The following is a 26592-nucleotide window of genomic DNA, read 5'->3' on the forward strand; positions in this document are numbered from 1 at the left end:
AATATTTCCAGAACTCACTGGAGGGTTCCAGAGATTGAAAAACTGTTAATACGATGCCCTAGTTCAAGCAGGGAGGGAGGTTCAATGGGCAGGCGATGGGACTGGTGGTATTATCACTGTACTGTTAATCCAGAGTTGAAACTTTATTGCTGGAACAGCACAGCAGGTCAGGCAGCATCCAGGGAACAGGAGATTCGACGTTTCGGGCACAGGCCCTTCTTCAGGAACCCTTCCTGAAGAAGGGCCTGTGCCCGAAACGTCAATTCCTGAAGAAGGGCCTGTGCCCGAAACGTCGAATCTCCTGTTCCCTGGATGCTGCCTGACCTGCTGTGCTGTTCCAGCAATAAAGTTTCAACTTTGATCTCCAGCATCTGCAGACTCACTTTCTCCTGTTAATCCAGAGGGCCAGATAACACTTTGGAGACCTGGGTTCGAATCCTGCCATGGCAGAAGGTGGAATTTGAATTCAATAACTAAGTGAAATTAAGAATCTAATGATGCCCATGAATCCATGGCCAATTGTTGGAAAAACCTATCTGGTTCACTAGTGTCGTTTATGGAAGAAGGACACTAATGAACCTGGTCTGGCCTAAACACATAGCAATGTGGTTGACTTTTAACTGTCCTCTTGGTCAATTAGGGATGGGCAATAAATACTGCATGGGCAGCAATGCCCTCATCCCGTGAAAGAATAAAGATAAAATAGGCAGGAAACTATAGGTCAGTTGGTCTAACGTCAGTCATTGGGAAAATGCTAGAGCCCAATATTAAGGAAGAACTAGCAGAACGTGTAGATAAGCCTGATTTGATCAAACAGATTCAATATGTTTTTCAAAAATTTTGCAAGAGTTGTTTGAGGATATTGTAACTCCAGTTAATAAAAGAAAACTGGTAGATGTAGCGTATTTGGATTTTAAGAAGACATTTGATAACGTTCCACATAAAAGGATATTGCACGAGATAGGAGCTCATTTTATTATGGTAAAGTATCAGCACAGATTGAGGATTGGTCAACACACAGACAAGAGAGAGTTAGGATTAATTCGTCTTTTTCAATTGGAGAGGCAGAATTAGTGGAATGCCGCAAGGATCAGTCTGAGGCCCTCAGTTATTTACTACGTATATTAGTGACTTAGAGGAGGGGACAGAGTGTAATGTATCCAAATTTACTGTCAATACAAAAATAGTTGGGAGGTTACGTTGTGATAAGGCATCTGCAAAGGGATGTAAATAGGTTGAGTGCATGGGCAAAAACCTCGCAGTTGGAGTTTAATGTAGGAAAGTGAGAGTTCATGCACTTTGGTAGGAAGATTCAAATAGCAGACTTATATCAATGAAGAGAACCTCCAAAAAAGTGCATTGCAGAGGGGTTTGTGTTTTCTTGTGCATGGAACACAATAAGTTAGCATGCAGGTGCAACGAGTAACTAAGGAGGCAAATGCAAGTTTGGCCTTATTGATAGGGTGTTGACAGAGCCACACCTAAAGTTTGTGTACTGTTTTGTTCGCCATATTTTAAAAAATGGTATACTGGTGTTGGAAGCTGTTCAAAAAAATCCAGTAGTCTAATTCCTAAAATGAAGAGGTTGATTTATAAGAATAGCTAAACAAGCTGGGCCTTTACTCATTAGAGTTTAAAAGAATGAGAGGTGATCTTGTTGAAGCAGACAGGGTTCTGGAATGGGTGGGGGGGGGATGCTTGACAGGGTAGATATTGAGAAGATGTTTCCACTAGTGGGGAAAGTTTGAAATAGGGCGCATAGTTACCAAGTTAGGGAGTGCTCATTTAAAACTGAGATGCTTAGGAATTTCGTTCCCCAAATATGAATGTCTGAAATTTTCTATTCCAGAGCATTATGGAGACAAGATCATAGAATCCCTACAATGTGGAATAGGCCCTTCAGCCCAACAAGTCCACACCGACCCTCTGAAGAGACCCACCCACTGGACCCATCACTCTAAATTTATCCCTAACCAATGCACCCAACCTACACATCCTTGAACACTATGGACAATTTACCTAACCTGCCCACCTTTGGATTGTAGGAGGAACCCAAAGCAAACCCACGCTGACGTGGGGAGAATGTGCAAACTTCACACAGACAGTCACCTGAGGCTGGAATTGAACCTGGGTCCCTGGTACTGTGAGGTAGTAGTGCTAACCACTGAGCCATCATGCCACCCCTTTGAACATATTACAAGAAGAGGTAGATTTTTGAAATAACGGGGAGTTGATAGCAATGTTGAGCTAGCATGAAAGAGGATTTGAGGCCTGGACAGATTAACCATGATCTATTTGATTGATGGGGCAGGCTTGAGGGGCCAAATGGTCTAGGCCTGCTCCTAATTTTTACATTTTTCTGTTTTGATACTCTACATTTCGTTGTAGAAAAATCATCTCAATATACCTAGGTTGTTTTATTTCTCACTTTTGGTTCAAATTTACCATTGAATAGTTGCTTGAAACAGGAAAAACACATATCAATTGTTGTGATTATCAAAGAAAATTTAATTAACTTGTAACTTAGAGTGAGCAAGGAATCTCAAGTAGTTCCACACATATTTAGTTTGCTGTGCAAAGTTGCAACAATAAGCGGCAACAGACTGCATGACACAAAATTTATCACAAGCATTTTAATTAAATGAACACTAATTAAAGAAGAAATTTTATTTTAAGGTTCACCTCTTGAAATGGCAACAAGGTATTGAATAAATAATTACAGAAAGTTAAAACCTAAAGTGTACTTTAATTATATTGAGAAAATGCAATCTTAATCAAACAGGGGAAGCAAGGTAGCTCAGTGGTAACCACCGCTGCTTACAACCACCAGGGTCCCAGGTTCGATTCCAGCCTTGGGTGACTATCTGTGTGGAGTTTGCACATTCTCCTTGTGTCTGCATGGGTTTCCTCTAGGTGCTCCGGTTTCCTCTGGGTGCTCCAGTTTCCTCCCACAGTCCAAAGATGTGCAGGTCAGGTGAATTGGCCAGGCTAAATTGCCCATAGTGTTAAGTGCTGAAAATGTGTTGCTGGAAAAGCGCAGCAGGTCAGGCAGCATCCAAGGAACAGGAGAATCGACGTTTCTGAAGAAGGGCTTATGCCCGAAATGTCGATTCTCCTGTTCCTTGGATGCTGCCTGACCTGCTGCGCTTTTCCAGCAACACATTTTCAGCTCTGATCTCCAGCATCTGCAGCCCTCAGTTTCTCCTCATAGTGTTAAGTGCATTAGTCAGAGGGAAATGGGATTGGGTAGGTTACTCTTCGGAGGGTCAGTGTGGACTTGTTGGGCTGAAGGGCCTGTTTCCACACTGTAGGGAATCTAGTCATGACTTGCAAAGAGCTAGCCTAATGTTATAGACAATGGAGAACTTTGCAGAAAATCTTGGGGTTGATGTAATGCAAGTGAGATGATCCACTGAGGAAATCTAGCCCATTTTGCTTTATTGAAATGGACCTACTTTCATCCAGTTATCAAGTTGGATCAATAATGGCTTTTGATTTCCCCTAGCTGATGGTATTCCTTCCTACAGCTGGAAGTCAATGGTGATGGGAGAGCTTTGAAAGGGAGAAGGTGAAATAGCATTAAAATGCAATCACATATTGTAGATGCAGACATGTAAGTAAATTTGGATACGTTGTTGTATGCTATAGTCTGACTTCTCCCCTGTTACAAAGACAAAATGTTATTAAATAGTACACATGTACAATTTCAAAGTACAAAACATTGTCACGCTTTCTAGAAGAACATTCAACACATGCACAACGTAAACTGAGACATTTCACTGATTTATTTGGCTCTAGAAGTATTAAAGAAAGCAGTCCGATTAATTGAAAGGAAATCTCCATTTTCAGCCAACGATACGCAGAAGCATTTGTGACCATAGTAAATAGGAGCAGGAAGCTCTTGAACTTATTTCGCCATCAGTAAGATCATAATGGATCTTTTACGTAAAATAATTTTAATCAAATTGCAACGCGCCTACCCACGAACCTTCAAGATAGCTAAGGAGGCCCCTATGTAACCGATTTGCCTACAATCATGCTCTATGTCGAACAAGAATAATGAAAACAGTGCTGAAGTAAATACATGAAAAATATCTTTATTCTCAATTTGCTCACTTCATAATGGTCAGACCTTGCACTAAGTAACAGTGACATTAAAAAAATGAGGATGGTTCTGAATCAGAACAGAGCAAGTTAATTAGAAAAGACAGATAAGAGCAAGTCCGAGAATGAAGTATATTTATTTCAATGCAAGAGGCCTTACAAATAAAGCTGACTAACACGGGTTGTTATGGGAACACGGGACTGGGACATGGTAGCTATTACAGAAACTTGGCTGAGAGATGGACAGGACTGGCCGCTCCATGTTCCAGGTTTTAGATGTTATGGGAAGGATAGAAGGAGAGGCAAGAAAGGAGTGGGAGTGGCATTTTTGATTAAAGAAAACATTACTATAATTAGAGAAGCTATTTCTGAGGGATCATTTTGTGAATATATATGGGTTGAAATGAGAAATAAGAAAATGATAATCATTTTGATGGGAGGGCTTTTGCCCAAAATGTCGACTTTCCTGCTCTTCAGATGCTGCCTGACCTGTTGTGCTTTTCCAGCATCACACTCTTGACTCTAATCTCTAGCCTCTGCAGTCCTCACTTTCTCCCTTATACAATAGGCCTACCAATAGTTAGAAGGAAAGTGAGATGCAAATATGTTGAGAAATCTCAAAACTATATATGAATAATAAGGTTGAACTAGTAGGGGATTTTAATTTTCCAAACATTGGCTGGGACTGTTATGTGGGAAATTTCTGACAGGAACAAAAGCTTAACTATTTTTTACAGTTTTAATAAAAGAGAGTCCATGAGTTTGACTGCAGTAAATAATTGACAAAATTCACATTAGTGATGAGGAGGTGCATTTCGCAGATTGGCATTAAGATACGTAACTTGGACAGAAGAATTTGCATAGAGGAAATATGTGGGAAATCTATTCAAAATGTGCAATGTAAATATTTATGAGACCTTGGTTAGGTTTCAGGTATGGAAAGATTTGTTTTTAGCAAAAAAGACGATCAAGAGCAATTAAGTAGAGGTGTTCAGAATCATGAATGATTATGATAGAGTGAAGAAGGAGAAAGCATTTCAATGCCAGAAGATTTGGTAATCAAAGGAGGCAGATTTGTGATTAGTAAAGGAATGAAAGTAACCACATGTGACACAGGAAATCAATGTTTTTAATGTTGTCTGTTTTGATCTGGTATCCACTGCCTGAAAGTTTGAGTAGCTTCATCAAGATTGAAAAGGGAATTAGAGAGATACTTGAAAAGAAAGAATTACTGAGCTATCACAATGAGCAGTGAGTGAGAATAATTGAATAGCACAACCAATGAGCTGGCACACGGATGATGGGCCATATGGCCTCCTTATGTGCTCTATCATTCTCTGGTTACTGGGATAGTATAGAAGGAATCTATTCATCCCATGAAAACTATCCATAGCCTGTATTGTTGGAATAATTTAAAGGACACTTATTCACTGTGTGCTTGATTGGAATGGCATAGAAATATAAAAAATAGCACTATTTTCACTAATTGAATTAGCGGGATAGAATAGAGAGAACTGGAAATGTGTTGCTGGAAAAGCGCAGCAGGTCAGGCAGCATCCAGGGAACAGGAGAATCGACGTTTCGGGCATAAGCCCTTCTTCAGGAATGATGAAAAGTTTGTCCAGCAGGCTAAGATAAAAGGTAGGGAGGAGGGACTTGGGGGAGGGGCGTCAGAAATGTGATAGGTGGAAAGAGGTCAAGGTGAGGATGATAGGTCAGACTGGGGTGGGGGCGGAGAGGTCGGGAAGAAGATTGCAGGTTAGGAAGGCGGTGCTGAATTCGATGGATTTGACTGAGACACGGTGGGGGGAGGGGAAATGAGGAAACTGGTGAAACTGGTGAAATCCGAGTAGAATAGAGAGAAACCATTCACTTTGTGTATTTTTGTGATAGGATGGAAGGACTGTATTTACCTCCTGTATTATAAGGATAGTTTAGAGATAATCTATTCAATATGTTACTTTTGGGGTAATATATTGGAACTACCTGGGGATCTATCCATTTTTAATTTGTAAGTGTAGTAGGATTCTATTCACCGTCCATGATGCAGACATGTAAGTAAATTTGGACACGTTGTTGTATGCTATAGTCTGACTTCTCCCCTGTTACAAAGACAAAATGTTATTAAATAGTACACATGTACAATTTCATGTTATTAGAATTAACCAGAGCAAATTTTTCACCTTATCCATTATTAAGATAATATTAAGGGAATCTATTCACAATTCATCTAATATTTGCAGTTGACAGTGGGTATAATTTGGGAAATATTGTTTCTGAGTAATTGACAAATCTCATTGTGCTGAATGAACAAAATAATACATATGCCTTGGGGATGAATTTCCATTATCTAATGTTTTTTCTACTATTTCTACAGATTCTCCTAAATTTATAGTGAATGCTTAAAACATTGAAAGGAAATTAAGTAATTAATAGTGAATAGTAAATGTAAAATATTTCAAGAGTTGTTGAATCTGCTGATAAAAACCAAATTATAAATAATTAATTTTTTAAAAAATACGTTGAATATTTTTGAGCAGTTTGATTCACATTTATAACAAATTATCAATCAGAATGCAGTTATAAATCCCAAAGAAATGAGATATAAATAAAGGGTTTGTTTTCAGTCAGTTAGATATTTGACAAGCTCAATCATAAATAAAAGTTTCCAAAGCAAGCAACTGTGAGTTTCACTAAACATGAAATAGAAAAAATATTCATCAAGATACCAAACCCTGCAAAATTTAGGCTTGGGTTGGGAATAATTGATTTGATTTAGTTTCAATTCCTTGTCACATGACATCTCATGACCAACTTGACTCCAAACTGTTCATGCTTATGTTTGCTTTTAAGAAGCAGTCATGAGCTTGTCATTAGATAACTGACACATAGAAACCTCTGTTGGTGGACAATAGGTGCATATCTATCTAAAATATGTAAATACTCACTGTTGTTACATTCCTGACTGCAGTGACGCTGCATCCACACTCATTGAACACTTCTTCTATTTGGGGATGGAACTGCACCACTAACTGTTTACCTCCCTGCCATTAGGCCAAGGAAGTTAATGAGTCTTGGACATTTGAAGATATTGCACAATTTTCCATCATTCAATGAATTGCAAAATGTGATATATCAAGCTCAAAGATTCTGCATGAGCTTTTTACTGGACAGCTGATTTCATTATGATCCAATAAGCTGCACAGAATAGCTTGCAATGCGTGCATTGATATTCAATCTGCAAAAATCAAATAATGTATGTAGATTTAAACATCACCATTAGTTTAGGAAATGGAAGAAGCTTTGACAAAGACACATTTCACTGTGAGATTGACTCCTTGTTTAAGGTATTAAATTATTCAGTTTTGGTATTTCTATTGGAAGAATAACATTAAATGGGAAGTTATCAATGTATTCAATTCAAACTATTTATAGTATTATAATACTCTATGATTTGCTAGTGGAAAATAGAAATTTGTAACTATGGAATATAGATTTGTCAAATCTGTATTATTAGCTCGATCAAACACAAAGCATTGGAGCATTGCATAAAAGCTACATCTTGTGCTTTTTTGATTAGACCCATAATGTACTATACTAAACATGCCGTACAGCTTAACCAGTTCTGTTACACTGTAGAAATATATAAAATATTACACACAACATCCAAACAGCTGTTGAGGCCAATTCTCATTTTGATATTAACTTTCGTCTTGGTTCCGGACTTCAAATTTTAACATAATTTTGTTATGAACCCACCCCAATCCCATAACTGACGCTGGTTAAAATGTGCAAGATAAGGAGGAGGACCTTTCTCTTTCAGCGACCAGTTGGTTTCCCATTGCCACAGGTCTGGCATTTCTGGTTCCCTGTTAATCCCTGAGGCTGCTAGTATGTTCATTTTTGACCATGTACAGAAGTTGCCACTCTATCTCCCTGGAAACACTTTCAAACTGTTTTCATCAGCCCCTTTTATAAGATTTGATAGAGAACAGAAAATAAGTGACACAGGACACCTTGGTGCTGAAAGGGCACAGCTGGCCCTCCCCACTCCTATGCTGTTAACCTTATAAAGGGCTGATTGAGCCTTCTGTTTCCTTTCAGAGTGACCTACAACATCTCTGAAGTGTCTAAGCAGAAATCCACCCATGTTTTATTCCATGGACTGGATTAATTTTGAACTAATGCTATTCTAGACTCATCTTCTAAGTTGGTCACTTAGACTCAAAGGCAAAAGAACAGTTATAATGAGGAATGAGAAAGTTTCATCCCTGGAACCATTCTCATAAACTTTTTCTGCATTCTCTCTAATGTGTTCATATCCTTTCTATGATGTGACACGCAGAGCTGTAAACAACATTCCAGCTGATGTCTAACCAGTGCCTTATATAAGTTTATCATGAGCTCTGAAGAAGGGTCACTGGACTCGAAATGTTAATTATGTTTTCTCTTCACAGATGTGCTGAGTTTCTCCAGCAATTTCTATTTTTGTGTACTGCAGACCTCCAGCATCCACAGTTCTTTGTTTAATTCATCATGACCTTACTGCTATTGTAAACTGTGCACCCATTTATGAAGCCTGGATTACTAGATGATTCATTAACAGCTTTCTCTATCTGTTCTGCCACCTATAATGGCTAATGTACACATAAAATCAAGTTTCTTTGCTCCTGCACATGCTTTAGAATAGTCCCTTTATTCTATACCGTCAATGTGATAAGGCACCCCCAAAAGGTTAATAGGCAAGATTACAGTCCCTGAAATTAGGGGAATATATTAGCACAAAGAGAGGTGTGGTTAATAGATAGAGATGAAGAATGAGCATAAAAATGATTGGTGCTGAAAACTCAGCTATTTACAATTAATATAATAATTTAGATGAAGAAACAGAGAGAAATGTATCTAATGACAAAAGCTAGGTGGGAAGGTTAGATGTGGGGAGGACACAGAAACTGCAAACAGATTTAGATAGGTCAAGTGCGTGGGCAACAAAGTGGCAGATGGAGTATAATAAATAAAGACGTGAAATCATTCATAACAGTAGAAACCTGTTAAGTTTCAAAGAGACTTCAGTGTGCTTTTGTATGTAATACAGAAAGTTGTCATGTAGGCACAGCCAACAATTGGGCAAAAGAAATCTCATGTTGGCTTTTATTGCAAGGGTATTGGAGTATGGAAACTCAGAAGTCTTGCTAAAATTGTACAGGGCTTTGATGAGACCACACCTGGAATATTGCGATTAATTCTGATTTTATTTAAGGCAGGATATGATCGCATCGGAAGCTATGCATCAAAAGTTCCCTAAAATGATGCCTGGGATGAGAGGGTTGGCCTTTGATAAGAGACTTAGTAAATTGGGCCTATATTCTCTAGGGTTTACAAGCATAAGAGATGATCTCATTGATATATAGAAGTTTTTGAAGGGGCTTGATAGGATAAATGCTCAGAGATTGTTTCAGCTGGTCAGGCAATCTAAAACATGAGGGCACAGTCTCAGGAGATCATTATTGATTTAGATGAAAAGTTACTTCATTCAAAGAGTTATGAATCTTTGGAATTTGCTTTCCCAGAGAGTTGTGGATGTTCCATTGTTCACTATGAGAGAGACAAATTTTTGCTGTCTTATGAATCAAGGTTCTGGAAACTGGTTTGGAAAATGGGATCAATACGCAAGATCACTTATGTTTATATCAAATGGGGAAGCAGACTCAATAGTCTGAATCGTCTATTTCTGCACCTTTTCCTTGTGTTCTTTTTTCTTTTTTAACAGTCATTATTTCACACATGAATATTTCATATATTCACAACATTATTGAGTTATAATTAATTATTGAGAACGGCAGTAAGGAATTTATGGGTTGGAATTTCCTTTTTCATTTCTATTTCCATACAGATCAATTAGAAGATACCTGAAGTACATTCAGACCAAATAGATCTTAACTCATCCATTCCTCTCACCTGGCATGGCTGTACCATTCCCCTGGTACAGACATGCTTCCCCTGTATTCAACTGATGGAGTCTGGCAGAGCATTAAAAACAGACAGTGTCACGCCCCCTTTGGCTGGTGTCCATAAGCAGCAAGCCTGAGATCCTGCAACACTTCTCCTCTAATTTCTAGCTCCACTTATTTGAAGTGGAAGAGATTTCTCATAGTATCAGTACAGCGCAGAAGGAGGCCATTTGGCCCATTGAGTCCATACTGACCCTTTGAAGGGCATCCCACACAGACCTCACCATATCCCTGTAACCTTGCATGTCCCATTGCTAACTCACCTAACCTGGACACTATGGGCAATTTTATATGACCAATCCACCTAACCTGCAGAAGTTTGGACTGAGAGGGACCTCTAGTACCAAGGGGGAATGTGCAAACTCCACACAGTCCAAGGGTGGAATTGAATCCAGGTCCCTGGAACTGTGAGGCAGCAGTACTAACTAGTACTAACCACTGAGCCACTGTGCTGCCCATGCAGCCCTTTCACAGATACCCCAACCTTGGCATAACCTTCAGATTTCGTTGAGTTAACTGTCAAGCGGGAGGCAGTAAGAATACATAATCTGGGATTTGAGCATTGAAAACAGTCTTGGCAGTATCAAGTCATTTATCACGAAGGGTAACATGCAATTTCTAACAATTAGAAGGTTAAATTGCATTCAACCAGAACAGCTATAGTTTAACAATTGTTTCACAGAAGTACTTCATACATTATATTTATGTGTTAGAAAATGAATGAGATGTCATATGCTGCTGATAATAAGTAATGCCACAAAATGGAGTCTGGGAGATAATAATAACGATCTCCCTTTTTGTCTTATTTGTAAAACCCTACGCAAGCAACACTACATCACTATTCCTAACATAATTAGATAACAGAGATCTCCAAACTTTGTCAAGCTACATCATTTGTTTCACAATCTATATTCTGAAGAAGGTTTGTTAGAGGCCAAGTACAGCTAAATCAAAGCCATAGATTGTGAGAATCTTGAAGACATTCCTGATGTTGCACAGTCTATGTCACTGTTCCAGATGTTTAGTAAGCCATATTCAAATCTCTTCTTCCATGCCCCCTCTCAGTATAGCTCAAAAAATGAAAATGCACTGTGCATAAATATATCATCCTTGGAGGACTGAAGCAATTTCAAAAGCCTGATTCATATTGAATTGAAGCAGCCTGCAGTCTCAGCTGCTCTGCATTTATACGAAATCTTTTTTTCAAAATGGCATCTATAGCTATCTGTCTCCAATCCCAGACTATGTGATTAGATTAGATTCGCTACAGTGTGGAAACAGGCCCTTTGGCCCAACCATTCCACACTGACCCTCCAAAGAGTAACCTACCCAGACCTAACACTATGGGCAATTTAGCATGACCAATTCAGCTGGCCTGCACATCTTTGGATTGTGGGAGGAAACCAGAGCAAACCCACGTAGACACGGGGAGAATGTGCAAACTCCACACAGACGCTGGAATTGAACCTGGGTCCCTGGTACTGTGAGGCAGCAGTGCTAACCACTGAGCCACCATGACACCAGCCAACGGGGGCCTGACGCTGTCTATCTTTAATGCTATGCTAGGCTCCATCAGTTGAATACAGGGAAAGCATGTCTGTATCTCTCTGTACTGCCCCTTTACCTAAATTGATTCCATTTAGGTGGTAATCTACCTTCCTGTTCTTGCCACCAAAGTGGATAACCATACATTTATCCACATTAAACTGCATCTGCCATGCATCTGACCACTTACCTAACTTGTCCAGGTCACCCTGTAATCTCCTAACATCCTCATCACATTTCACCCTGCCACCCAGTTTAGTATCATCAACAAATTTGCTAATGTTATTACTAATACCATCTTCTATATCATTAACATATATTGTAAAAAGCTGCAGTCCCAGTACTGACCCTGCGGTACCCCACTGGTCACTGCCTACCATTCCGAAATGGAGCAGTTTATCATTACTCTTTGTTTCCTATCAGCCAGCCAACTTTCAATCCAAGTTAGTACTTTGCCCCCAATACCATGCACCCTAATTTTGCTCACTAACCTCCTATGTGGGACTTTATCAAAAGCTTTCTGAAAGTCCAGGTACACTACATCTACTGGATCTCCCTCGTCCATCTTCAGAGTTACATCCTCAAAAAAATTCCAGAAGATTAGTCAAGCATGATTTCCCCTTAATAAATCCATGCTGACTCTGACCTATCCTGTTACTACTAACCAGATGTGTCGTAATTTCATCCTTTATAATAGACTCCAGCATCTTTCCCACCACTGAGGTCAGACTAACTGGTCTATAATTTCCTACTTTCTCTCTCCCACCTTTCTTAAAAAGTTGTACAACATTAGCCACCCTCTAATTCGCAGCAACTGATCCTGAATCTATTGAACTCTGGAAAATAATCACCAACAAATCCACGATTTCTTGAGCCACCTCCTTCAGTACCCTGTGATGTAGACCATCAGGCCTCGGGGACTTATCAACCTTCAGACCTAACAGTCTCTCCAACACCAATTCCTGGCAAATATAAATTCCCTTCAGTTCAGGTCCTTCAGCCACTGTTACCTCAGGGAGATTGCTTGTGTCTTCCGCAGTGAACACAGATCTGAAGTAACAATTCAAGTCTTCTGCCATTTCTTTGTTCCCCGTAATATATTCCCCTGTTTCTGTCTTCAAGGGCCCAATTTTAATCTGAACCATTTTTTTGCCTTTCACATACCTGAGAAAACTTTTACTATCCTCCTTCATATTTTTGGCCAGTTTACCTTCGTACCTCATTTTATCTCTGCGTATTTCCTTCTTAGTAATCCTCTGTTGTTCTTTAAAAGCCTCCCAGTCCTCTGTTTTCCCACTTATCTTTGCTATGTTATACCTTTTCTCTTTTAACTTTATATGTTTCTTAACTTCCCTCATCAGCCACGGCCACTCATGTCTCCTCCTGGGATCTTTCTTCCTTTTTGGAATGAACTGACCCTGCATCTGCTGCATTATACAAGAAATATCCGCCATTGTTCCTCCACTGTCCTCCCTGCTAAGGTATTGCACCATTGAACTTTGGCCAGCTCCTCCCTCATAGCTCCATAGTCCCCTTTATTCAACAGAAATATTGTCATTTCCAATTGTACCCTCTCCCTCTCAAATTGCAAATTGAAGCTTATTGTATTATGGTCACTACCTCCTAATGGCTCCTTCACTTCGAGGCCCCTGACCAATTCTGGTTCATTGCACAATACCAGATCCAGAATTGCCTTCTCACTGGTTGGCTCCAGCACCAGCTGTTCTAAGAATCCATCTCAGAGGCACTCCACAAAGTCTCTTTCTTGAGGTCCAATACCATCCTGATTCTCCCAGTCTACCTGCGTGTTGAAATCCCCCATAACAACTGTAGTAACATCTTTGCGACAGGCCAATTTCAGCTCCTGATTTAACTTACATCCGACATCCAGACTACTGTTTGGGGGCCTGTAGATAACTCCCAAAAGGGTCTTTTTACATCCCCTGATTCTAGGTCCCCCCGCCTGGAGTACTGTGTGCAGTTCTGGTCTCCAAATTTGAGGAAAGACATTCTGGCTATTGAGGGAGTGCAGCGTAGGTTCACGAGGTCAATTCCTGGAATGGCTGGATTACTTTACATTGAAAGGCTGGAGTGACTGGGCTTGTATACCCTTGAGTTTAGAAGACTGAGAGGGGATCTGATTGAGACATATAAGATTATTAAAGGATTGGACACTCTGGAGGCAGGATACATGTTTCCGCTGATGGGTGAGTGCTGAACCAGAGGACACAGCTTAAAAATACGGGGTAGACCATTTAGGACAGAGATGAGGAGAAACGTCTTCACCCAGAGAGTGGTGGCTGTGTGGAATGCTCTGCCCCAGAGGGCAGTAGAGGCCCAGTCTCTGAATTCATTTAAGAAAGAGTTGGATAGAGCTCTCAAGGATTGTGGAATCAAGGGTTATGGAGATAAGGCAGGAACAGGATACTGGTTAAGGATGATCAGCCATGATCATATTGAATGGTGGTGCAGGCTCAAAGGGCAGAATGGCCTACTCCTGCACCTATTGTCTATTGTATCAGGGGAATGATATATGTGTGATCATATAATTAACAGTTTGTACAGTGGTCTTTTTTCTGCTCCTCTGGATTTGTCACTCTCTTCTAGTTTCATAAATCTTAACATTTTAGAGCTTCCTGTATCAGTGAAAGCTCTCAAATTTCTAATGAGGAGCAGCCATGAGAAAGCCCTGCCCAGCAGAATCCACATTCCAGTGACACATTAAGAGAATACTCTCTAAACATTACAATGTCCTAGATAGAATTTGTCTTTACATACTTCACACCAGCCACAAAGTGCCTTCTTAAGAGCACAGTTCCAAATATCCTAAAGTTTTTCAGAGGATGCTGTGTATCAGTGAAGCACATCATGGATGAGGTTCATCCTAAAGTGTGTTCTGGTTGTAATCAGGATGGCTTTGCTTCTTCAAATTCAGTGAGGTAAGTAGAGTAACTGAGAAGACATGTTTGCTAATCAAGCTACGCACATCTTTTTCAAAACCAGTAACCCTCCTCCGTGTAGCTCTGGACTGTGTCCATTCAGAGCTATATTAAGGCATTTCAGTACCTTTCTTGTTGGAACTGATGTCCATGCCTACGTATCTGAGATAACCTCTCCAGGTGACAATACATGAAGTATAATTCAATCGTATTTTCTGATCTAAAACTATTTAAGACTAATTTATATTAAAGTTTTCTGTATGTGAGGAGTTGAGAGTGTGGTGCTGGAAAAGCACAGCAGGTCAGGCAGCATCGAGGAGCAGGAGAATCAATGTTTTGGGCATAAGCCCTTCATCAGGAATCATCAGGAACTTCTGCATGTGTACTGAGTAACAGTTTATCTGAGTAACAGTTTATCTGTAACTGATTTGTACAGTATATAAATTTAAATGCTAAGTGTGTGCGCATAATGAAAATTATTCAGGTGAACTAATTCAGACTACTGTGAGCATAAATACAGTTATATGTGCCTTATTCTCCTAGAGTAGGTTTTTTTACTTTTACATACTGCAAACATATTTCTCATTGTCCAGTAAAAGGAAATGTTCTTCTGGATACAGTGTCATCTTGTGCTTCCCTAACTCATGTTAAAAAGATGTCCTCTTACTGATTCCAAAAACCCCAGGGAACTGAGCTCTGAAAGTGCCATTAAGCATAATCCCTAGATAAACATTGGGATTGCCACCGGAGGAATTTTTAGGGCTGGGATATGCAAAATTGGACACAGGTATTAATAATGTGGGCTCCAACATTATCTGTACAAGGTTCAGCCAGGCCAAGTTGCAGCTTCTGACAGTTTGTTTAAGTGATTAGCATTCTCGTTTCATATTAGAAGTGAGTGCTAACAGCCTATTTGCCTATGAAGTCACTTGAGTTGATTTTGTCCTTGTTCACATTTGACAATTAAGCTTCTTCCAACTGCAGTTCCTGTAGTCAACAGAAGCATTATCAACTTTGCCTACCTTGAGGTACATCAAGGCCACTGTAACAACTTGTCATCATTGGCTAGGAAACCAGGGACTGAACCTTTGATTTTTATGGCTCAGATGATTCAGTCCCGAATTGAAAATCATCTTTACCTAATCAATCTGTGGGAGAGCTGGTTCAGTAATGGATGTTGATTAATGTTCTTTGAGCTCATCATGCATTGTGCTTGGTTAAAGTTAATAGATCAGACAGGTTCAGATTGAGATCCAGATCTTTTCAGCTTCAAAGCAATAATTCTTCAAAATAGCAAAGAAAGAATATTATATGCTTTTAGTATTTTTAGAATTAACATATGAATACATTTATGTAACTCATGTACAACATGAATTTCATGTTAATTTAATGTCAATGATTCTTTCTCAAGTCCACCATTATTGAGTACTGCATAAAATAATTCATTTCTATTGATCATTAACTTCAATGCTAATGACTAATAATTTACAAAGTATAGCATTTGCTTCATTGTATATTCAATAGAAAATGCCAATGAACAACTTCTGAAGACCATTATTATAGCCAGTGATCTTCATTATTTATATTGATATCAATGAGCCATTTACTGGCACACCTTCTAAGGGGTTCTCAATTTCATTATTTAATTATTTTGGTTAATCTATTAACATGGTTTATCATTAAACAACCTCCAGTTACACATTCCAATCGCTGTTTTATTAGGAATCCATCAGCAAACAATAAAACTTGAAGCAGCCGCCAGCTCAACATTTTGTTGCAAATCACATATAAAGAAATCTAAAGACAGAAAGAAGCAAAATAAGAAGGTTCAGAAGCTTTGCCAAAAAAAGTTGAAAGGTTGAAAAAAATTGCTTTATCTTGGCTTTAGAGGAAAACAATATTTTTCTCTTTTTGATACTAATTTTCCTTCATCCTTATTCAGAGATTAGTTGATGAATTTTGTAATAAATATTTGCATGTCAAACAACTTGGGGTAAGGTTTTGTTGACTTGTGAACTTGTGAATCTTTGAAAATTCAGACTGGTACACTCCTAATATCATGTGTTTGAAGTAGTGGCTATCTTAACTCTTTCTGCCCAGGTTGAGTTGATGAGTATTCTTTTTGCTTTCTTAACTAGCTGTCCGTGCAGACAGAATGAGAGGAGGAAGAAACAAATTTGGGCCAATGTACAAGCGTGACCGAGCTTTAAAACAGCAAAAGAAAGCCTTGATACGAGCAAATGGCTTTAAGCTAGAGACTGTGCCTCAAACAGTGTCATCTGGGCAAACTGACTATTCACTCCCAACTGCCATACATAATATACATTCTTTATCCAAAGGCATGCCGCCAAACCCAGCTGCTTTACCAGCCACAGATTATGACAGAAACCTTTATGGAGCGCCACCAGTCGGCATGTCCGTGCCAAACCATGGAGTACTGCCAAACTATCAGTACACATCGTTTCATAACCGAACAATCAAGTCTGAGTACCCAGACCACTACGCAAGTTCACCAGAATCTCTGGTTGGTTACCCCTATCCAGACACCTATCAATCCAATTCTCCTCCTTCAGTCCCACAGCTGATTCTAGAGCTCTTACGGTGTGAACCTGATGAACTTCAAGTCCAAACTAAGATTTTGACGTATCTACAACAGGAACAGGCCAATAGGGGAAAACATGAAAAACTTAGCACCTTTGGTCTCATGTGCAAAATGGCTGACCAGACCCTCTTTTCCATAGTTGAATGGGCACGCAGTTGTATATTCTTCAGAGAACTTAAGGTAAGACAATCTTCAACTTGATTTAATAAATCTTGCTGAGGAAAGTGAATCATATCATTCAATATCTGACAAATTGTACTGAGTGCTATTTTCAAAATTTATTTTACCAACTAACATTGCACAACTAGTTGCAGTGGGGAGAACGGAAACACTCATGATTCTATGACTATGAACCTTAATTGTCCCATACTTTCTTCTCTGTGTTGATTGAAATCAAATTGCTGTCAGCTTTCCTGTCACAGAAACAAAAGGTTTACTTTCTGCATGGTGTCATTTCACCTTTACAAAAGTTACTTACAAACACTTGACCTTGTTTAGATTCTCTGCAACTAAAAGGTTTCAATGCTTCATTTGATGCAATATCATGATCAGTTTTAAATGTTATCCTTTTTTATTTTATTTATTTTAGGATTTGATTTTAAATTATTATTAGTATTTCCGTATTGTTACATTCAGCGTTTTGGAAAAATGATTAATTTTAAGATATTTTGAGAAGCCAGTGTAAAATATTGGAAGAGATGGACATTGAAACCAAAATGCATTTTTAACCTCAATATTTAAAATACCTTATATTCAGATAAATCCTTTGTATTCTTGCAAAGTATAGAGAAAAATTAAAATGTTTTATTTTTCTTGGTACCTGTTATTGATTGAAGAGATTTTCTTTGTTTGAAATTAGAGAGTGGAATCTTTACCTTCATTTAATACATTCAGCAGGTCACGAATGATTCCATTCCTGATGACTTCTTTTATCTTTTAGATGACTATTTTAAAAAAAGGTTTACTTTTTGTGAATTCTGAAGTGAGTAGTCAAGCTGTCCGAGAAGATATTAGCTGATATTTCTTTACACAAGTGAAAAATCAGAATTAGAGATTATCATTGTGCCAATATCACAAAAGATACGAACTGATATCTCAGAACAGATATGTGGCATTGCCAAAAAGGTAGTATAATTACTTCAATTAGTTCCAGTAATAAGACATCTATACCCCAAGTGTTTGAACATCTAAATTCAAATTTACATACATTTCAAAAATTAGTAAAATGATAATTGGGATAATTTCTTAGAAACCAAACAGCATGTTTTTATTCAAAGATAAAGTTATAGTTGTTCTCCAGTTTTAGTTTGCTCTGAGTCTATACCCAGACTTACTTAATTGATCACAGTGAGCATCATTGGTAAATTGACTCACATAATCAAATACGAAACATGGATTATGCTGTTGAATTATTTTCCAGAGGATTAAACTAATAATCCAGAGTGAAATCTCCTCATGATGCAATTTGAATTTAGATGTAAAAGTATAGATTGTTTCGTCAATAAAAATGATTAAATGGACTTGATGAGCAAATAGCATCCTGCTGTGCAGTAGTATTAAAAATGTTTTTCTATGATGTTGTCAGATTATCTTATTAACACAAGTGGTGCACTAATATTCTTTAAGGAATGAAGCCTGTCATTTTCACCTGCTAATTCTAGTTCCTTACCAAAGTGGTTGACTCATAAGTGAATAGCAAAAGAGCCAAAGGGACCATGAGAAACAGCTTTTGTACAAAGCAACCATTGGATCTCCAATGTATTGCTTGTGAGTGTGGGGGAGGCAAATTCAATTATGATTTTCAAAAGGAAATTGGATAATTATACAAAGAAAAGTAAATACAAAGCTACAGGGAAGCCTTGGAGAAGTGGCCTGAGTCACTCTTGCAGAAAGCAGATGAGACACATGAGCTGATGGCCTGTCGTGCAACTCTTCTATGATTCCATTAATGATATATGATATAGTTAATGATATATTTTTTTTTCAGTGACATATCAAACCATCAACACTAACAGTAAACATTTGTAAAAGGTACTTCACAGATCATCATTAAACCAAATTTGACACTACCATGTGAAGACCTATTAAAACATTGACCCAAACCTCCATCAAAAAGTTAAGCCTGCAAGAGGTGACTGTGGTGGAGATAGTTGAGTCAAGAGTGTGATGCTGGGAAAGCACAGCAGGTCAGACAGCATCTGAGGAGCAGGAGAATCGACGTTTCGGGCATAAGCACTTCATCAGGAATGAGGCTAGTCAGCCGAGGCTGTGAGGTAAATGGGAGGGGTGGTGGGTTGGGTGGCTGAGAAAGTGATAGGTGGATGAAGGTGAGGGAGAAGGTGATAGGTCAGAGGGGGGAGTGATGGACAGGTCTGGAGGCCGGTGTCGAGTTTTAGGCTTGGGACTGGGATAATGTGGGGGGAGGGGGAAATGAGGAAGCTGTTGAAATCCATATTTATTCTGTGTGGTTGCAGGGTCCCAAGGCAGAATATGAGACGTTCTTCCTGTAGCTGTCAGGTGGTAATGGTTTGGTGGTGGAGGAGGCCCAGGACTTGCATGCCCTTGATGGAGTGGGACCTGCCGGGTTAAAATCCTGGAGCTCTCTTCCTAACTGTGGGTGTACACCTCATGGACTGCAGAGTTCAAAGTGTCAGCTCATCACTTCTTTCTCCAAGGCAATTAGGGATGGGCAACATATGCCTGTCAAACCATCAGCACCTACGTACAAATGAGCAAATAATCTGTTTTAAAATAAAAACTGCCTTCATTAAATAACTAGAGAAGGGCAATAAATGTATGTCTTACAGCAATTCCACATGCCAAGAATAAATATTTTACAGTGAAATGAACCCTACTAATTCAGCAGATAAAATAAGTTGTTCTAAGATTACTTAATGACTTAAATTGATTGAAGTAAGACTAAGCCAAACATTTTAAATCCCACAGTCTATTTGTCCAAAGCTGATTAAAATCCCTGTCACTTTCCCTCTTGTCAAGACATGTGACCTCATTTATATTAAATGTAAATTGTAATGACAACAGGTGAAACATACAGGCTTCCAGCTCTTTTCTAATTTCCAAGTGATGACTTCCTTCCTCTGCCCAGTTTTAATAACAGCCTTTTGGTCAAAGTCTCAGCCAACATTGCTCACAACTTCCCCTAAGCATGATCTAACAATCATGATCTAGCGCTCCATAGCTAATTTATGAATGGTGCTATGAACATTCTGAAACCTCTCCGATGGTCACACCATGATTTTCTGGTACCCGACACTCCAGGTTTGTCTTTACTGATGCTGCAAATGTCACTAGCCATACCTTCTAAATCTTCATCACTGGCTACATTAAACATCCCAGCACTCGGGCTTCTAGTCTTCTCAAACTGATAATGCAAACTGTTTCACAGCAAATGCCCCAAAAATGGTTGGAAACATATACAGCTGGCATCCCTGATCTCACCATTGGCCTTATGTGAAAGGTTCTCGACATTGTGCAGATAATGCAATTAACAAACCTTCCTGTGTGTTTGTCGTGTTTGAATCTGTCAGTGTTATCTCAGCAAGGGTATAAAAGGGAATCCAATAACATTTTAGATTTCTTTAGAAAAATGAACCCAAGTTGTATTTAGTCTTCCTTATTCCTTGATTTCTGGCAATACTCCTCGGGGTAACAATTGTTTTAGGTAAATATATTTAACAGCTGATGGCTGGAATTTAATTTATTGCTGGAGCAAATCATGGAGATTTTTACCAACTCTGAAGTGGAGACAACAAAGCTGAAGAACAACCAAAGTGACAAAATAATCTTACCTATCTCCTTTTGGATAATGATTTAAAATACATCACTTGTCAAAGGATAGACATCGATGCAATAACTAGTAGTGTACAGCATAGTGTCAAGTGGAAAACGTAATTGAAAGATGTCATATTGAGAAATTATAGTTGAGAAAACTCTATCTGCAGTCTCTGGGAAAAAATCAATACTGTCATATAAGGGCCACATTAGCACCGGCCAGAGCAGGCAAGGTCACCTCCATGTTTGTCAGATTCAGTGTGCAGTTCAAGTTGTTGCCATCCTTCATCAAACCTCTTGATAAAGAACTATAGCTGGAAATTTAATCTTGGCAGCTGTGGAAATTCGCTTTAAAATAAATAACTTCAATGTAAACAATGGTGACAGGAAGTAATATTTTCACAATGGACTTTTGCAGAGATGCCCCTGTTTAAAAAGCGATATGATTGTACAAAGTTAATTTTGGTAACTAGGTAAGTGAGATAATCTAAACAATTGAGAAATTCTGCTCTATACTCCATTTCCCTTATTCTACTTGACTGTTGTACTGTGATAACTGTATTTCTATGCTTCTGTTTCCTGTATTAAAAAGAGTACATACTCTTTTAGGGGAATCTCAACTAAAATAAAATACTTAAGTGCATCCTGTGCTGTGAAAATGATAGCTCAGCATCTCATTTTTCCAGTAAGTTGTGAAGTCTAAAGTGGTCAGTTGTTACCATGTGCACACAAGTATATCAAACGCCATAAACATGCTAATTGTGAGTATAAGGAACAATGAAGGAACAGGACATTGTGTGACTTCGAGGTAATGGTATTGCCACATAATTTATCCTCTCATGTTTGTCAGCAGAGTTGCAGGACCAGGACAAGCATTCAATATGAGTTTTAATGTTACAAAATCTATTTGTATGCTGTTAATTATTGTTTATTTTTGGTGCATGAATGATGTTGGCAAAGGCTGCATCCCTAGTTTTAGATTACCTACAGTCTGGAACCAGGCCCTTTGGCCCAACAAGTCCACACCGACCCTCCAAAGAGTAACCCATCTCCCTCTGACTAAAGCACCTAACACTACAGGCAATTTAGCATGGCCATTTCACCTAAACCTGCATATCTTTGGACTGTGGGAGGAAACCCACGCAGACACGGAGAGAATGTGCAAACTCCACACAGACAGTCACCCGAGGCCAGAATTGAACCTGGGACCCTGGTGCTGTGAGGCAGCAGTGCTAACCACTGTGCCACCGTGGCATTCTTGAGGAGATGGTAGTATATCGCCTTCTTGAGCTGTAGCTTTCTGATATGTTCTCGCAATGATGTCAGGAAGGAAATCCCAGGAACTTAATGCATCCACAGTGATGAAATAGAAACATTTCTTGGGGTCGAGATGAGTTGAAAGATATGTTAAAGGTATTTGTAACTCGATAATAATTGCTATTTTTGTTTTATGAGGAGATAGATAATTCCCCACCGCAAATACCTATGAAGTGGACAGCATCTTGCTGATGTGGAAACTAGCTACACTGTTATGACATTGAACCCCTTACGGACAGGACATCCTGCCCTAGAAATCACCACTACTGGACTGCAACAGTCCCCATGCAGAAGTGAAGGTGATTCTAGTCATCAGATAAGTATGTGGATTTGGATGAGCATGGCTGGGAGGTTGTAGGGTAGTTAGATTAGAGACAATGGGGAAAGGGACGTACATACAAACAAATGAATGGGAACAGGAGAAGGCTCATTCTCTGAGAACATGGATGTGTGGTAATAGCCTTATTCCACATTCCCATCTACCCCTAATAAGCACTGACTCCATTAGCAATCAAGAACCTATTTGGCCTTAGAAATATTCAATGACCCCCATCTCTATCAGTCTTTGGGGAAGAAAGTTTCAAAGACTCTCAACACTCTGGGAGAAAATGTTTCTCCTTCTCTCCATCTTAAATGGTAGACTCTTTTTTGGGAACCTGTGTCACATGATTCTAAGTCACTCACACAAGGGAATTTTATCTTCTACCTTGTTAAGTCTCTACAGCATCTTATGTGTCTCAATAAGATCACCTTTTATTATAGATTCAATGTGTATAAGTCCAGTGTATCCAATCTTTCCTCATAAGATACCATCTGGTGGGAGAGGGATATCTTTGATGGGCATGTGGGTCATCTCCAAAGGAGATATACCACCCTCACTCTCATTTGCTGCCCTCAGCTGCCTGCATAGTTGAGGCTGCCTGCCTGCCTCAACTCTGTTTTTCCCATAGAGAGAAAAAGTCTGATGGAGTTAGCACATTGCCCTTAAGAGTACTTAATTGTCCACTAGAGAACCTCACTCACCAAAGAGCAGGCCGCTTGTCTGATGTATTTCCAACTCTGGCTCCCATAAACTATGAGGGAAAGGTCAAGAGTAAGTGAGTACCAACAATCTCTATAAAATTAACTCCTTAGTTTCAGCTGCATTTGACTTACTTTGTGGAGTCTGAGGTTGAAAGAGTGTTTTTATATTTAGTGTAAGATTTGGATATGATGCAGAGCTGGGCTGAGGAGTGGCAGATGGAGTTCAACCCTGCCAAGTGTGAGGTTGTCCATTTTGGAAAGACAAATAAGAATGCGGAATACAGGGTTAACGGTAGGGTTCTTAGTGTGGTGGAGGAACTGAGGGATCTTGGGGTCTATGTTCATAGGTCTTTGAAAGTTGCCACTCAGGTGGATAGAGCTTGTAAGAAGGCCTATGATGTATTAGCGTTCATTAGCAGAGGGATTGAATTCAAGAGTCGTGAAGTGATGTTGCAACTGTACAGGACTTTGGTTAGGCCACATTTGGAGTACTGTGTGCAGTTCTGGTCACCTCACTTCAGGAAAGATGTGGAAGCTTTGGAGAGGGTGCAGAGAAGATTTACCAGGATGTTGCCTGGAATGGAGAATAGGTCGTACGAGGATAGGTTGAGAGTGCTAGGCCTTTTCTCATTGGAACTGCGAAGGATGAGAGGTGACTTGATAGAGGTGTATAAGATGATCAAGAGGAATGGATAGAGTAGACAGTCAGAAACTTTTTCCCCGGGTACAACAGAGTGTTACAAGGGGACATAAATTTAAGGTGAAGGGTGGAAGGTATCGGGGAGATGTCAGGGGTGGGTTCTTTACCCAGAGAGTGGTGGGGGCATGGAATGCGCTGCCTGTGGGAGTGGCAGAGTCAGAATCTTTGGTGACCTTTAAGCGGCAATTGGATAGGTACATGGATGGGTGCTTAAGCTAGGACAAATGTTCGGCACAACATCGTGGGCCGAAGGGCCTGTTCTGTGCTGTATTGTTCTATGTTCTATTTGCTGACGCCGAGGCTTGGATGATCAGAAATTCAAGCAATCAACATCTCCATCTGAAAACCAAAAATAATAACTGTACCTAGTCGAATGAATGTTTTGTACAAAACAGAAATTTTGTAAATTATGAATACAGGTATCCCTGTATTTTCAAACATTTGCTTTTCGCAATTTTGCTTTTAAGAAAGACCTACATTAACATCTGTTTTTGTAAATCCGAAGAGGATTTTGCTTTTCCATAAAATGGAGATACTTCTTCCCATCCAAGTCATGCACCTTTGCTTTGTGCCATTTTTGGCTTGCGAAAGGTTTCTTGGGAACGCTCTACTTTCAGATAGTGGAGACTACCTGTAAATGGAAAATAAAAAAAGTAAATAATAAATAAATTCTTGCTTTGGAGAAATATACATTCCCATAGTTTCCTTTTAGAATTTATGATGTATCACTTATGAGCTTAATAATCATGAATTACTCATGTGTTTGGTGAATTTGTGCAGTGTATCTTGTAGACATACTGCTGTCACTAAGTGTTGGTGGTGAAGGGATTGGATGCTTGTGATGTGGTGCCAATCAAGCAAGCTGCTTTATCCTGGATGGTGTCAGGCTTCTTGTGTATTGTTGGAGCTGCACCCACCCAGGCAAATGGGGAGTATTTCATCACAGTCTTGACTTGTGCCTTGTAGATGATGAACAGGCTTTGGGGAGCCAGGAGGTGACTTACTCGCAATATTCCTAGCCTCTGACCTGCTGTTGTAGCCACTGAATTTATGTGGTGAGTCCAGTTGAATTTCTAGTTAATGGTCAGTCTACAAAATTTTTTTGTGGTTAGATTATCTACAGTGTAGAAATAGGCCCTTCGGCCCAACAAGTCCACACCGACCCTCTGAAGAGTAACCCACCCAGACCCTTCCTTTGCATTTATCCCTGACTGATGCTAACACCTAACACTATGGACAATTTAGCATGGCCAATTCACCTAACCTGCACATCTTTGGATTGTGGGAGGAAGCCCCCCCCCACACACACAGGGAAAACGTGCAAACTCTACAGTCACCCGAGGCTGGAATCAAACCCGGGTCCTGGCATTGTGAGGCAGCAGTGCTAACCACTGAGCCACCGTGCCACCCTGCACTGCAAGAATTCACCAAAGATCTTTAGACCACAGCTTCCAAATTGATGACCACTTCTAGAAGGTCAAGGACAGCAGAAAAATGGGAGCACCACCACCTGTAAGTTCCCATCTGAGTCACTCGTCATCCTGACTTGGAAATATATTGGTGTTCCTTCACTGTCGTGGGGTCCAACTGCTGGAATTCCCTCTCTAATGGCATTGTAAGTCAACCTACAGCACATGGACTGAAATGGTTCAAGAAGGCAGCTCAGAACCACCTTCTCAAGGGACGAAGGAATAATAAGTGCTGGCCTTGCCAATGACACCAATATTGATTAAATGATTTTTTAAAAAATGTTTTGCTTAATATTTTTCAATGTAATTTCCACTTCCAGTTTTCCAGAATTCTTTACTTAGCATCAGAAATCGAATTTGTAGAGAAATTCAATCTAAGGCATTCTGTCACTATTGTTACCCTTAGTCCAAAGAATTCCAGGAAATGATAGTTATATCAGGTGATGTCATACCTCCCAAATTGCTTTACTAGAAACATGCCCAATAGGATACTGGGTCCATTGGAACTTTTTTTTCTGCAAACTAGTCTACACCACACATTGTAGGGCAATGCAGAGCTTTTGTTTTACTGAATAAAGCATTCAATATTGTAAAATTGAAATAGAAACCATTCCCCATTTAACAGGTCTGCTACATTAACTACAATGCAGAAATGTGTCAGTTAAACTAATTTAGTGATTAAAGTAAAACATTTTAAGACTGACCAAAATTGCAATGTAACATTCTATCATGATGTGATTCTACATCAGAACTATACACAAAGCTGCATGGTGGTTGGCTTTCACACTACATTGCGTTGTGAAAACATGCCAAAGAGAGACAGTTGTAGGTTTGTTCATGTGAAACCGCATTTGATAAATTCATGATTATTGACATGGAGAAGGTACTGATCTAGGCCAGTCAGAAAAATCAACGGCCAAGGTAACTGGGGTTCTCTTCCATGTCTCTTGCGATTGGCTGCAACACATTATCGACCAGGTGTGGCACATTAAATTGAGGGCATTAAAACTGAAGGGCGGCATGGTGGCTCAGTGGTTATCATAGTTTTAGGTGCATTAGTCAGGGGTAAATATAGGGTAGGGGAAAGGGT

The 26592-nt window shown here is 39.5% G+C and overlaps 1 protein-coding gene across 1 annotated transcript in view; it reads left to right on the plus strand.

The window, feature by feature from the left end:
• The window catches only part of LOC122564839 (nuclear receptor subfamily 5 group A member 2-like), a 116739-nt gene that overhangs the window by 11553 nt on the left and 78594 nt on the right, over positions 1-26592 (plus strand). Inside the window, exon 4 of the mRNA XM_043720163.2 lies at positions 16738-17381. Within this exon, the coding sequence (XP_043576098.2) occupies positions 16738-17381 (644 nt within the window). The remainder of the gene's footprint in view (positions 1-16737; positions 17382-26592) is intronic.

This window comes from Chiloscyllium plagiosum, unplaced genomic scaffold (assembly GCF_037043375.1).
Source record: "Chiloscyllium plagiosum isolate Xiang-an unplaced genomic scaffold, Cpla_swu_hap1 HiC_scaffold_21, whole genome shotgun sequence".
Classification (NCBI taxonomy): domain Eukaryota; kingdom Metazoa; phylum Chordata; class Chondrichthyes; order Orectolobiformes; family Hemiscylliidae; genus Chiloscyllium; species Chiloscyllium plagiosum.